The following is a 14,984-nucleotide window of genomic DNA, read 5'->3' as shown; positions in this document are numbered from 1 at the left end:
GAGTGTGAACAGAGTGGCTAGTTGTGATATAACAAGTAGATAAACCTGCATGTGTTAAAAAAATAATGTTTCAATTCCACAAATTGTTTGCATTAACGTACATTTTGACAGGCCTAGTTATTTTGAAAAAAACCTGCTGATTTTAGTTATAGCGTTATAGTATTTGGGTGTCACATTTTATTATATACACAGTGATTCTGTAATGATGATTACAGTTATGTTTTTAAATGAATACATCTGTTTTGATTGCACAAGTATAAATACATAAACATGTGAATTAAAATCTTTCAGACGAAAATGGATAAACGGAGCTTTTAAACAAGATTTCTGATACTCTGGTCTTTAAAGGCCATGGCCCTGCAGGTTTCAGATCCCTGCTTCAACACACCTGAATAAAATCTAATGGATCCAACAGCTTGTCATCAAGTTCTGCACAATGACCCATTACTTTGAGACAGGTGTTAAAGCAAGGAAACATCTAAAACCTGCAGGACATGGCCTAAAGCAGGGACTGGGCAAAGTCAGTCCATAAGGGACACTTTACTGAGGTCACGGTATCTCGCCTAGTAACAGCTGGAACTGGCTCCAGCATCGCCTGCATTGGAATTAGTGGGGATATATTTCTTCTAAAATGGAAATTATCTTGTAAATGTGGGAATATAAATGCTATCCACATTCCTCAAATCCAAACAAGGCTAAAGCAGAAGGCAAGCTAGCAGTCTACTTTAACAGCTCATGTTCCTATACTGACTCATGAGGAGAAAAACCTAGGTGGCAATGCTAGGTGGACCAGCATTGTAATTCTTATTAAACAATCTAAGCATTTTCAATGCAGCACACAAAACACAAACATGAATCTCAAAGATTTTATTGTCTATTTTCATGTGATGACTTAAAGCAATACCTTCCATCATTTTGCTCATCTACAACACCAACGAAGAAGAAAAAGACTAACAAAGTCATTGCATGACCAATAAATGTGCTCATCTGTCAGAAACTCAACTATGAACTTACTGAGTTGAATCGCTGAGCTCGAGCAGAGTAGTTTTCTAACATATGAACAAATCACCTGCAAGCGCTCCTCCCTGCTCAGAGAGCTTCCATCATGTATGTACATTCAGACCACAAACACGCAAAATAAAAGTGGAATAAAGTCTCTTCCCTCAAACTCGGCGACTTCTTGTTTGTGGCCAGAGTAATGTTTACGTTTTCCCTCAATCTGAACAGATCTGAGTTGGAAGCCTCAGAAAAATGAAAATGTTGATTTAACTGTTTCCACAGTCGGTTAACTTTTTTATATCAAACATATTTTGGTATTTCTGTGTAACCACCTGAAAACATTAGAAAACAATTACAACAGCGAAAAAACAAAACTATATCTGCTGTGAAGTCCAGAGCAACAAATCCTGCGTGTTCTTTACTCCTGTTCCTGGGGGGTCATGTCGGAAGATGGTTGGCAGCTTGGATGACGACAAATGTGGACCGAACACAGTTGGAAGTTTGTGGGACTTTCAAAGGTCGACTCCGACCAGGACTCAGAACCTGAGGTGAGATTTGTGTTTGACCATGTATCTGAAAGAAGAAAGGGAAGTCAAGAAAGGAACTGTGAGTCTGAGTGTCAGTGTTTTAAGAGATTACAAGTAGATGAATCTTCATCTACAGCACAGTTTTCCTATGGGGTCCCCCAAGGCTCAGTTCTTGTCCCAGTTCTACTTTTGTGCATCTTCAATCAGTCAATTTAACTTTATTTATAAATCACTTTTTATACAGAAGGCAACACAAAGTGGTTTACATGGAAAAAAAAATCATGCATATTAAAAATAAAACAAGCCTTCACACACATCAAAATAGATAAAAAAAAAAAACACTGTCTTTCACACAGTTGCATGCACACACACACAAACAAAGCAACCCCCCTCCCCCGATTATCATCATCAATCATTGTCTCTAAACTGAATGTAGGTATAAAATACTAAGAGTGATAAACATCTGGCGTGACGCTGCTGTGAGGAAACAATATCATGAGGATCCATCCACACCAGGAGCCAGTCTACTCATGTCCTACAGCGGCTGCCACCACGGCAACCACCCTGATCAGGACAGATCAGGGCCCACACCACAGCCATAAAGCCACCCAGACAAGGACGATCACCGTGGCAACAACCCCCAGACCGAGCAGAAAAACCCCCGGCATGGAGGATCCCCATGAGGAAAACACTGGAGTTAAAACAGATTAAATAACCAAAGAAACAATAAGAACAGCTAAGAATGAATAATAAATAAACATACAAAGTAATACAGTTGAGAAAAATGAAAATAAAATAATGTAAAATAAAATAAAAAATAAATTAAGACGAAATAAAATTTTGTTAAAAGCTAAGCTAAAGAGATCTTGAGCCTCTTTTTTAAAAACATCAACAGTCTCTTCAGCCCTGAGGTTCTCTGGTGACAAATCTCCTCCTGCTTTGTGACATTTTTCAAAAATCTGGCACTTCTTACCATTTCTATTCGTATTACACACAAATTTATTTGCCCTAAAAACAAAATGACTGATGTTGCCTGATTTGGTTGATGAGGTGTCTTGACTGATGGCCTCCTCGGGTATTTTTGTCCATTTCTTTTTCAACTCTTTGGTGGAGGTTGGCAGCCACTGTTGTGAATTTTAGAACTGAACAGTTTGTTTTGTTTGCTTTACTGATTTTGTTTTGTTTGACCAGGTTTAACACTAGACCCACCAAGGGGCCATTTTTACCCCATTTGCATTTTGAACCTCATGCAACTCCCTTAAATTTAACTTCATGACTTTTCTTAAAATGCCCATTTTTGTCTATATTTTTGTGATACAAAATAAAAAGATTATGATTGTATACTGTGTACCTAAAACCGCAGAGGGAGTCATTTTGACGCCATAGAAAACCATGTGAAAATACTGAGAGTAGCACAGGTTGCTAGGCAACCAGATCCTGGCACCCAAAAAACGACAGAACTTCCGCTTATTGATTCAATCGTTTGTTATGGCTACCAAATCCAGACAGATGAAACTGTAGATTTCAGTAAGTCAACATAGACTTAATTTAATAAAAAGGACAATTGCCTATTATATAGTGAAGGCCAGGATAGATGCAGCAAAGATTGTGCTTAGACTAGTGATAGATCCAATAATAATGACAAATGAACAGGAGCAGAAAGATAAATGAGGAACACATTTTGGCTGTGCTCCAACAAATGAATCATGACTCAGGAGGGAGAAATGGGCAGCTCATCTTACTACAATAGGACCAAGTTAGGAGCAGACATCCTTGACAAGATGCTGAGGTAGTATTCATCCCAAGCTGCAGGGTGCCAGAATGACCCGGAGTTTGCTCATTCTTGAGCTGTGCAAGCAGCTGCGCAGTGAGCACATCTCAGACCCCCCCACCACCAAACAGGCTCAGCACGAGCCGAGACTGTGGCATCAAACGTGTCCAAAACAACAAAGCCACAAGAGTGAAGCATAAAGTGCTGGCGCACTATCTGTGGGTAGTGTACAGCATGCATGTACAACATGAGTCAGCTGAAACTGAATGCCTAAAACCTGAGATTTTTTCTCATCTCATACAATTTTTTAATCGTATGAGATTTTTCATCTGGTCGAGACCTCACACGTGAAGATAAAAAAATCAGTTTTGATCGCATTGTGTGTGGTGTGCTCCGAAAATGTAATCACAGAACAACACACACATAACGATGCGGTCCTGCAACTCTTCTACAATCTAGTCCTCCGAGCTGGACAAAGGTCGAAACGTAGAAGAAGAACCATAGCAACAACCGGTAAAAAAACGAAGAAGAATCATAGCAACAATTGGAAAACACAACACAGCATGGAAGAGGACATATAGGACAAGGGAATGATGGTGGTCTGGATGAGGCCAAATCAGGACAAAAACAGTCCAAATATCGTTGTGTGTGTACCAAGCTTAAGCCGATTTTTGGGTTTCTACTCTATTTTCATCAGCTCTTCTTGATTCTGAATTCTTGTCTGTAAGCTCTCCATAGAGCATTTTGTCTGTTGTTCTCTCTCTTGTCTAGACTTATACAGAGTAGATATTATTTCTAGAAGCTCTGATTTTTCCTCCTGCAATTTTTTCTCCTGTTTTTCTAGTTCTATGTTTAAGCTAGCTTCTCATTCTTCCTGCTCAACCAGGAGACGATGCTTGTTCTGCTCCCAGCTATGTTTCTGCTCCTCATATACTTGTTGAGCTTGGACCAGAGCAGCCTTAATGTGAGATGCTTCCTCCACCTTTTGGGCCAAGCAGGTCTCAGCTTTCAACGTCTTTGTTCTCTCAGCGCTGCTTCCAGATGGCCGACTCTGCTGGAAAGGTCTGCATGTAGATTGGTTTTCTTCCTAAGTACAGCATACAGGGTGGCCGTCTCTTTTTCAGACGCAGATTGCTGAGATTTAATTTGCCTGTTTAGCTTATCGTCCTCAGCCACGAGAGCCGTTTGGTCCTCAGTGGCATCGTGTAGACCTTGAAGCTGGATGTAGACTTGGCTCAGTTCGGTCTTGGCTTGGTCAGTTTTACATTACAGCTCAGTTAAAGAAGCCTCAGCAAATTCCCTTTTTAGTTTCTCCTCACTGAGTTCTGCTTCAAGTTTTTGAACCTGCTTCGAAGCTGATGACTGCATGATCTCACTTTTATGAACCTGATCATGTAGTTCTTTTAGCTGATTCAGCCAATCATCATGTCTCTGAAGTGCTGAAATCTTCTCATCCCTAACAGCCAAGGCTTGATGAAACTGGTGTTCTGGGATCATCAGTAGACCCGAGCTGAGAGGGATGTTCTTTCCTTCAACATGGCTCATGTTGGCAGATTGTTTATTTGCTGGTGTTTTGGCCAGCAGAAGTTTTAGAATCGGATTTTATGTAGGTCTGTAAGCTGAGCGCTTTTAATACACCTCTGTATTTTATATGCACTGATCAGTCTTCAATGGCTTCATGCAGGGTATCCACTGATATCATTTCACTTATAAATCTATTTCTAGTTCCTTGACCTTTTTTTTCTAGACTTTATGTTGCACAGAGAATCTATTTAAAGTTTGTGGTCTCAGGACTTTTTCAGATTTTCAGTTCTATGGGTTTTTACTGATGTGCAGGAAGACGGCTTTCTCCACGTCTGCCCTGTTATCATGGAAAATGTTACAAATAGACCTGGAACTGTCTCAGTTCTGTTTGCAGACTTTAAAAAGACTTACATGTGACCTTATGAAATCATCACTGGGAGCTTGTTCCGGTTTTTAACACCCTGTGTGTACGATGCTATTACAGGATATTTATTGTCTGTTTTTACTACAGTATTGAAAGTTTTTCTGACAGAAATGAAACACTGGGCATCAATGGGATCACCTGTATAACCAGAAGTTAGTTTAATTAAATAAAATGTTGTCAAAAGGGAAAATGGTTTAATCTTAACAGACGCTTTTATCCAAAGCGACTTACATTTGAGAGTAAGAACAACACAAGCCAGAATTCAAACAAGATGGGACATAATCATAATACGGGATTTATGGATTTATAACCTTTTGTCTGGACTACTGTATTGTTCTGTATGTTGATCTCAACCAAACCTTTCTAGTGGTCTCTGGTTGTCTTTTAATGTAAAGATGCTTTCTAATTTCTTTTAGTGTTACTTTTCTACTTTCACCATATTTGTGTTTTACAAATTTAATGTTATTTGATGTTCAGGATCTCTGGCTGTGTTTAATGTCTGTTTATATGTATTTACAGCACATCAACAACGTGTATTTTTCTTTTCATGTGCTTTATAAACAACGTAGATCAGATTAAAAGTGAAAGTGCAGAAAAAGAAGTACCTGTCAAGAGTTTCCCAAAAACGCAAGAAGACGGGGCGGTCGAGATGGCGCCTGTGGCGGCTCAGCTCCAGGACGGTCACATCCCACTTCTGCACGTTGGGATCGGTCTTCGCCTCATCGTACTTCATATGAAAGGCTCGAACTGGAGGAAAAAAAATCACAGTTTTGTTTTTAAAACGGCGCAATGCTGCTGCAGAGAGTTTGTGAACACTAGCGGGAAAAAATAAGGCAGAGTTTAATCTAAATGGATCAATTTAGCAAAGCGATCATCTCCAGAACACGATGGACCAGTTGAGTTTTTCCTGCTCCTGAATTATTCTTCTTCAGTTGGGTGGGGGAAAAAGCTAAATAAATTATAAACCAGCTAAATGCTGCTGCCACTTTGTCTGGCAGCTGCTCTGCTGTGAGGGCGTAACCGATTTCTCCAAAAACCTGACAGTCTGCAACACTCACTTTTGGCGAAGATGTCGACAGGAGATCCGTCGGGCAGCAGCCACGGCCAGCCTTTAAACTGCCAGGCAGGACCCTGCACGAACACGGCCACCACTCGATCCCTGCAGGGACACATGCCCAGTTAATGCCACAACTTCAAAAATCACTCAAAGCGGGCATTTTCCCAGCTTTTACAAGCTTTTTGAGACAAAGAGAAAACTGAGGCGGTTTTGGAGAATTATGTCACGAGGTGGTGTGAAGCTGATGACTTGTGTGGTTCCATCAACTTTCTCACTGGTGGCCTCTTGAAATGCAGCTGGACTAGTTTCTGTTCTGGTTAAGCATCAGTCAGAATTAAACAGCTCACATGAGGTGTATAAAAATACTTTAATTTTCTCACCTTCCAAACCTTAAATGGCCTCGACATACGTCTCAGGCTTGACCTCAGACTTGGGGCCTTATTTATAAAGCTGACGTAGGTACAAAACTTGTGAACGCCAAATAAAGTCAACTTTTTGGGATTTATAAATGTTTCTACTTCCACGACAACTCTGACCCAGGTGTACACACATAATCTGGAAAAAAGGGAAACTGCGACACCAACGGTACAGAATAAAATTGAGGAAATTATGTGAAATGTGAGACATTTGTGCACAACCCACTATTACCTTTCACACCACATGTTAGATATTAAAGTTGTTTGTAGAAATGAATAAAGACATACATTCAATATAAATTCTAATAGTTCATGCTCGGGGGGAAAAAAAGGATGTTCAGGAAAAAGAGAAATGATATTAATAAAAACCTCAACCTTTAAAATATGTTCTGTCATTGTGAAACAAAACTTGCATGTTATAAAACACATCCAGCTAAATAAGGTGACAGTCTGCTGCCAGCAGGTCAGAAAGTCATTCAGCAGAGCGGGACGGAGACTGGAGGCTGGAGGTCTAGAAGTGACGCAACGCTAATAAAACACACAAGAGGTGGATTTCCTTTTATTTATTCTTACACAATGCTTGTTTTTTTAAATTGTTGTCCCAATTTCCGTCCAGACAGTCTTTATTTCCAGCAACTCCTCCTTGGCCACCTCATTAATAGTGATTGTGTCCCTCTGCACCGCCCACCCAGCTGGAGCACCCAGCAACTAGAAAGAAATATTAAATAAACTGCAAACAATCTCAGATGCATCTGTACATATTTATTCTATAAATTAAAACAAATCACCGGTATCATTACTGTAATTTAGCAGACGCTTTTCACCTGTCAGGGATTCGAACTTCAGCCTCCTCTGGAATGTCTTGTGTACTGATGCTGCGTTGGCAGCCACCCACTATTCTGCCCTTCTGACACAAATAATGCCCACGCCGTTCCCACCAATTATAGTCTCACACCTCGAAAAATTCCCCTTCTTAACTCCTTTTCCCTCCCGAGCCATCATGCAAACGATGTGATGAATATGTATTACAGGCGTCCGCCTGACCATTTATAGCCAGCATGTGGGCGTGGGAAGGAGCTTCCTCACGTGAGCTCACTTCAGAGTTGATTCTGATTTATGAACGGAAACAGGTGTAGGACGTGCGTGTGCAGGCTTTTATAAATCTGAAAGTAGAAGTGCGCAGCATTTGCTTTTTGCGCAGCAGACGCCACCTGTAGTTTGCTTTTATAAATAAGGCCCCTGGTATGTTCCAGGCTTTTTCTGTTAGAGCCTTGTAGACCTCTTCACCTGCTGCACTCAGATACAAAACATCTGAACCTTTAAATCCTCTTTTAAACTTAGTAAATTTGTTGGGAGGGGTGATGTACTGTTATTGTTACTTTTATCAGCTAGCGTTTAACTGTCTGATTTTATTTATTGCTTATTTATTTATTTACTGCTTTAAGGGAATGCTGCTCTAGAATTTCCGTCGGTTTTATTAGTTATTGGTGGAGGTCGATATCTGTCTGTTGGTCTATATATGATCTATAAATAATTGTTTTGATAAAAAAGTATTAAATAACTGAATTATTTGCATAAATGACATTAAATAATTTATTAAATCAATAATAATAAACTTAATTAAAATAAAGCAATTCTATTATAACTTCACCCTTTATTTTAGCTTCCCTCAGGGGGTTAATTAAGATCTTTAACTTTTACTTAAGAGAAAAGGTGTTTTTATTATTATTTATTTGTCCTTTATTTAGTCAGATGTCTTTTTTCAGGGAATTTGGGTGGAGCACGAACAATTTCACATAAATACCACACATCTTTAAAGACTATTTCTCATCATTAATATTGGCCTGCATTGTTAATCAAGCATTAATCTTGATCCTTTATTTGGTTTCCTATGATTAAATGGGAGAAATTGTATAAGTTAAATTGACGTGCACAACCCTGAGTCGTGCATGTGAACCATGGTGAACTGGTGAAACTGTTGGAGAATCTTCTTGATAATCGCTGTTTAAATAAAACCGTCCTTGTTCAATCATCAATGTGTCGATAATGAAACAAGCTTTTTAAATCGGATTCTCACCAGTCCTGTGGGGCCAGTTTCAGCGGCTGATCGATGACACGATACGGGACGGTGACGCTCAGCGTCGCGCCTCCGGGTTGGATCTGATCCTTGCGTCTCTGAAGCAAAACCTCGTTGTCTCGCGGGATGCCCTGCTTCTTCTTCTCTTCTGATGTGACAAACCTGGTACAAAACAAACAAAGCTTCACCTTTCCCAGGAAGACATGGAGCTGCTCCCATCACAACTTTCACTTCACACAAACAGCCGAACCTGCATCCTCTGTCTTACCTGATCGGCCATGTTGTACTGTCGTGTGGATGGAAAAGAAGCAACTACACAGCTGATCAAAGCCAACATTTTGAGGAAGCTTTCTGTGGCGACACTTTGAGTGGCGTGACAAAATTCACATGTTCCATTTTTCTTTTGTTTTCATTTTAGTGATAAATTTTGGCAAAATAATGGCACAATGGAACTCTTTCCTTCTATTTTAGTTTTAAATGTCTCGCTAGACTGTAAACGAGGCGATAAAAGCATCAGCTTTGTTACTGGGAACTTTATTGAACTGGACAAAAATATTTCGCTGATGAGCGTAAGCTTTAAATCCTCCGCAAGAAGCGAGAACGTTGTTCTTGTTTTCAAGGCCACAAGAAAAAGTTTGTTTTGGTCCGGTGCAGTCATACTCCGCGAGAAGCTTCATCCGCGATGGGGCGGGTGTTACTGCAATGAACCATTGTCCCTATGATTTCATTCTTAATGAGAAGCTTTGCCTGTAACAGGGCGGGTTGAGCATGTAGCGGTCCGTGTCTTTAAATGCCACCTGCTACATAGATTCTCAGCTGTTCATTAAAATGGTCTGTTTTACATCCCAAAGCATGAGAAAAAAATGACGTTATTTTGCTCTAGTGGCCCCGGTAAGAAGAACAAAGTTTTTGCTTCTTAATCAAAGGCTTTAGCTTCAACATAAAACTTTCAGGTTACAATATTTCAACATTACATCTGAACAATCTCAGACACCGTCTACAGTTACCGTCATACAAAAGCAGACTTGAACAAATCATCGTCCACCGTGGGCAGACTGATTACGAGCAGGTGGAATCTGTAACGTTTACACAATAGATTTATTAATTTGAATCTATTCAAATTTAATAAATTCATTATTGATTCATAAAACTTGGAGATCGATTTTTTTTATACATCCTCTTTTCCGATGAATGTGACCTTACTCTCGCATGACTTGCAGAGGCTCGGCGAGATGTTAGCATATATATACACAACTCTGTTCCCAGAGTCAGAACTAAACATGGAGGCAGCGTTCAGCTTTCATGCTCCTCATGGCAGTTTTAAATCAGGGTTAAAAACTTTCATTTTTTTGACACCTTTTTGTCACAAGAGCTGTTAATCCCTCACACGGCAACCTTTTTTTCTTGCATTTTATCTTATTTTTCTTTAGTTTTTGTCTTTATTTCTTTCAGAGTTTGTTTTAGTGCTTCCGCTGCACCCGCTGTAATGCATTAATGTTTTATGTGAAGCACTTTGTACATGAAATGTGCTGTACAGATAAACTTGCCTTGTCATCATTTGTGGATGAAAAACATTGAGATCAATCTTAGAATACATAATTATTGCTATTAATTATGCATATAAGGACACAACTGTTTATATTTATTTTTTTAATTTACTATGTTCTTTATATCCTCATACTTTCCGTGTATATTCTCTGTACCTGATTCTTATATATACTATTTCTCTGCAGCTGGACATAATTTCGTTGATACAATGGCAATAAAGCTGCTTCTTCTTCTTCTACTGTATTGGCCTGATAAAGCATCAAATAGTGCATCAGACACAGATGAGGAACAGGATGAGACAGTTAGAGACCAGTAGTAACATAAAAACACATCACCTGTATCATGGTCTGTTTCCTGCTTTAACTACTTCAGCTAATGCAAACAGAACTTCTACTTACTTTAGATCCTGCAGCAGATCCTTTGCATTGAGCATTGTGATGAGTGAGGTGGTGGCAGCTGGGATGATGATGATGGGGGTACGAGATCCTGCAGGGGAAAAAAAAAAATTAAAAACTGCACCACAGGTGAGGACAGTCAAAATATGAAATCAATTCCATAAACTGGAGCTTTAATAACGTTACATAACAGGATTTACAGAATCTAAAATGAACGTGAACTGATCAGTGACGTACCTTTCTTCTGATTTGGTGGCGGTCTGGCTTGTGACACTAGAGGGACCGAAAACAAGACGCAGACATTTATGATTTAATATGAAGAACACGCAGACAAAACTAAAAGGTTTCAAAGAGCCACCGGACCACCATCCTGAACACTAACGGAACCAACCGATAAAAAAAAAGGTCATAAAAATAAAGACAGAAATAAATTATCCAAAGACGTCTGCATTCCTGACATTATATCATCTACACTCACCGGCCACTTTATCAGGTCCATCTGTTTAACTGCTTTCTAACAAATATCTAACCAGCCAATCACAGGGCAGCAATTCAACACACTTAGTCATGTAGACGTGGTGAAAACCATTTACTGAAGTTCAAACTGTGCATCAGAATGATGAAGAAAGGAGATTTAAGTGGCTTTGAAGTTAGTTGCTGGTTTGAGTATTTCAGAAACCACTGATCTACTGGGATTTTCACACACAACCATCTCTAGGGTTTACAGAGAAAGGTCTGAAGAGGAGAAAATATCCAGAGAGCAGCAGATGTCTGGACCTGAATGTGTCAGAGGTCAGAGGAGAATGGGCAGACTGGTTGAAAGGCAACAACAATTCCAACCAAAGTTTGAAGAGGAGATAAAAAACATTTCTGGTCTGATGAGTTTCCATTTCAGCTCCACATTCAACATGACCATGTCCATCTTCTGATGCTACTTCCAGCAGGATAATGCTCCATGTCACAAAGCTCAGATCATCTCCACCTGCTTTCTAGAACATGACAATGAGTTCCCTCTCCTCCAGTGGCCTCCACAGTCACCAGATCTCAGTCCAATAAAGCAGCTTTGGGATGTGGTGGAACGGGAGATTCTCATCATGGATGTGCAGCAGCTGTGTGATGCTGTCATGTCAATATGGAGCAAAATCTTTGAGGAATGTTTCCAACACCTTGTTGATCTATGACCCCAAGAATTAAGACAGTTCTGAAGGAAAAAGAGGTCCAACCTGGTGTTGGCTAAATGGACCTGAGAAAGTGGCAAATGAGTGTATTTTCTATACTTTGGGTCTGTTTCCAACTTATTGACCGACAACAAGCCTTAAAAAAATACTGGAATACTAAATAAATGCTGTGTCTGCTTAGAATAAACATCTAAATCACTTTAATCTTAAGGAACTGGTTTCGTTACATAAACTTATGTACATTTTAGACATATAAATGCAGATCAGTCTGGTTATAAATGCTTAATGATGAGGGTGATTCAATTCCTGAGGTTCGGATGTTTTAATCTGCTTTTATGATGCATTAAAGCATTTTTGTTTGTTACATTCACATGTACTTATTCACTTCCTTCTATCTGGGTTTTCTTCTCATTTATTTATTAGAAGCTGCTGCTATCTTGGCCAGGACACTCTTGGAAAAAACATTTAAAATGTTAAGGGTTTCTGATTCTTGGTTAAATATTTAGGATATACTAAAATATTAAAATAGATTCATTATTATATTTCTTAATATATTATAAAGGAAATTGCAATTTTGCTCTGGAATGAATAAAGTATTTTTCATTTCATTTCATGCATCTGTCAGGGTAAATGGGTCCTGGACAGATGCAGCTTTGTTGCTCTGTCACATGAAAAAGGGAAAACGCTGTGGGAGCCAAACAGACTTGTGACATTTCCTTCCTGACAAAAAGTTCTTTCACTGATGCAGATTCGTCCAATCAGAAGCATATTTTCTGGCTTTGGTCACATGTCCGTGTGTTATGGGTAGAAGGGATTGGGTCGATTTTACTGAGTCCTTGACCTGATCAAAGTTCACTGAGCTAAATTGGTGGTACGGTCAACCGCTAAATATATCAGAAGAGGAAAAAAAGAAGTCTTGTTCCAAAAATCTGGCCTGAAAAACAATTTTTGTTTTCTTTGATAATATTTGGATCAGCAGGACTTAACAGCTGCCAGGCAAAACAGTTCTGCTCATAGTTCCAGGAAATTCTCCTCACTGTCTCGTTTTGGCACAGAAAAACACACAAAGTTTAAAGCATGACATAAAAATGTCAGTGACACTTGTGACAAGCAAGTATTTGAAGTCCAACACCAACCTGGACGAGGGACAGGCTGCAGAGCCGGAGTCTGGGCCTTCCGAGCTGACGCTCCTTCCTGGAAAACACAACAACCCCAAGGTCAGGCACATTAATCATTCATTTTGTGTATTTGGGAAGTAACACTGGGAAACTCAATGCAAAAGAAAAAAGAAAAGAAAAAAGATATTGGGCAACAGCATGGAGGAATTTTCCTTTGAAGACTCTTTGCTGGAAGCTGCATCACCGCTCCCTTCTGATTCAGTTTGAAAAAGAAAAATGTGTGTGTATTGACACGCGTTTGCATGAGGAAGAGGAGGAGGAAGAGGCTCTTCATGGGGCCACACAAATGCTCACAATCTAGCAGCAGTTTGTCAGCGAGGCTCCTGCCGCCTGGAGCGTCCGAGTTGCTAATCTGGGATTTTAGAAGTGACCAAATAAAAGCAAAACAAACATCCCACGGTTTGATGCCAAATTTGAACCTCTTTATACACAGATATTTCACAAAGCCATACAAGGTGAGCTCAGGTTGCTTTAAAACAAACACAGAAAACAAAGACAAAATGGACTTCCTGAGTCACTGATTCAAGGCTAAATGATCCAAAGCATCGATCAAATCCAATAATCATTTTTAAGACCAAAAGGGTGGCTGGTGTAACTTTTTTTTTGGTCATACCAGTGTGCCTAACATGTCTCAGGTGCAGATGAAGGACTTTTATCCGTCTGCTATTCTGTGTTCATTCCCTCCTACTCAGGCTCAGGTAAGACTGATGTGAGAAAAGGCCAGTTAAAGTCAGAGCAGGGCTGAGTCTTCTCCTCTGATTGGCTCTTATCATTTCCAGAAGCAGCCCTACCTCACGACCCATTTCAGAGCTTGAAATGTTTAGTTTTTTCAGTTCAGTGAAGCTAGCACTTTTGGTTATTTTAAAAGTTTTTTTTCTCTACTTAAAATTCACGCTTCACATAAAGAAAGATTTCCCTCAACCTCATTATTGTTCACAATCATTTAAATAACCATCAGTATATATGAGTAGCAGTCCTTAAAATGTGATGCAGAGAGGGATGCTGGGAAAACTGGGATGTACAGAAGACTTTTGCTGGGGCATCCCAAGTCAAAAGTTGTGCCCACCAGTTCAACCAGTGGAGGAAGTTAGTCTGGAGTTTATAAGACGTTCTTCAAAATGAATATGGAATATCATTTTGTTTCTTTAAACAACCAAAATTCCTTATTTTAATATGGGGGAATATGTTCATATCCAAAGGTGTGGTGACTGTGTTACCTTGGTTATTATAAGCAAGTTTGTTTCAACACAGGTCATCTTAAAATCCACAAGTGCAGGTTAGAGCTTCGTCATGCACAGAAGAAGCCATATGTGAACAGGATCCAGAAACACTGGATGAAGATGTGAAATTCTTTCTGGAAAGATGGACACTGTGTCCTGCATACTAAAGAGGAGAGGGAGCATCCAGCTTGTTATCAGTGGAAAGGTGACAAGCTGCATCTCTGATGGTATGGGGCTGCATTAGTGCCTATGGCGTGGGCAGCTTCCACATCTATGAAGTTCCATCTAAGCTGAAAAGTACATGGAGGTTTTAGAGCAACATCTGCTCCAGTCCAGACAACGTCTCTTTCAGGGCAGACCTTGCAGATTTCAGCAAGACAATGCTGAACCACATCCTGCATCCATCACAGCAGCATGGCTTCACAGGAGAAGAGTCTGGCTGCTGAACTGGCCTGTCTGCAGTCCAGACCTTTCACCAATACACATTATCTGGAGCATCATGGAAGCAGGAATTCCAGCAACCAAGATCCAGGACTGTAGAGCAGCTAGAAACCTGCATCAGTCCAGAATGGGACAACATTGCTCTCCTAAAACTCCAGCAACTGGTCTCCTCACTTCCCAGATGTTTACAGATGGTTGTTAAAAGAGGAGATGCTACACGATGCTAAAC

General features: G+C 39.9%; 1 protein-coding gene across 1 annotated transcript in view; it reads right to left on the bottom strand.

The window, feature by feature from the left end:
• Positions 1-852: 852 nt before the first annotated feature.
• cdc73 (cell division cycle 73, Paf1/RNA polymerase II complex component, homolog (S. cerevisiae)) overlaps positions 853-14,984 on the bottom strand; it is a 38,027-nt gene continuing 23,895 nt past the window's right edge. The window contains exons 11-17 of the mRNA XM_041991497.1: positions 13,053-13,110; positions 10,976-11,011; positions 10,742-10,829; positions 8,796-8,957; positions 6,304-6,404; positions 5,851-5,992; positions 853-1,572 (exon numbers count right to left, since the gene is read on the bottom strand). Coding sequence (XP_041847431.1) covers positions 1,536-1,572; positions 5,851-5,992; positions 6,304-6,404; positions 8,796-8,957; positions 10,742-10,829; positions 10,976-11,011; positions 13,053-13,110 — 624 coding nt within the window. The 3' untranslated portion in view covers positions 853-1,535. The remainder of the gene's footprint in view (positions 1,573-5,850; positions 5,993-6,303; positions 6,405-8,795; positions 8,958-10,741; positions 10,830-10,975; positions 11,012-13,052; positions 13,111-14,984) is intronic.

This window comes from Melanotaenia boesemani, chromosome 8 (assembly GCF_017639745.1).
Source record: "Melanotaenia boesemani isolate fMelBoe1 chromosome 8, fMelBoe1.pri, whole genome shotgun sequence".
In the NCBI taxonomy this organism is placed as follows: Eukaryota; Metazoa; Chordata; class Actinopteri; order Atheriniformes; family Melanotaeniidae; genus Melanotaenia; species Melanotaenia boesemani.
The sequence above is the reverse complement of the archived record's forward strand: the minus strand, read 5'-3'. Positions and strand labels throughout refer to the sequence as shown.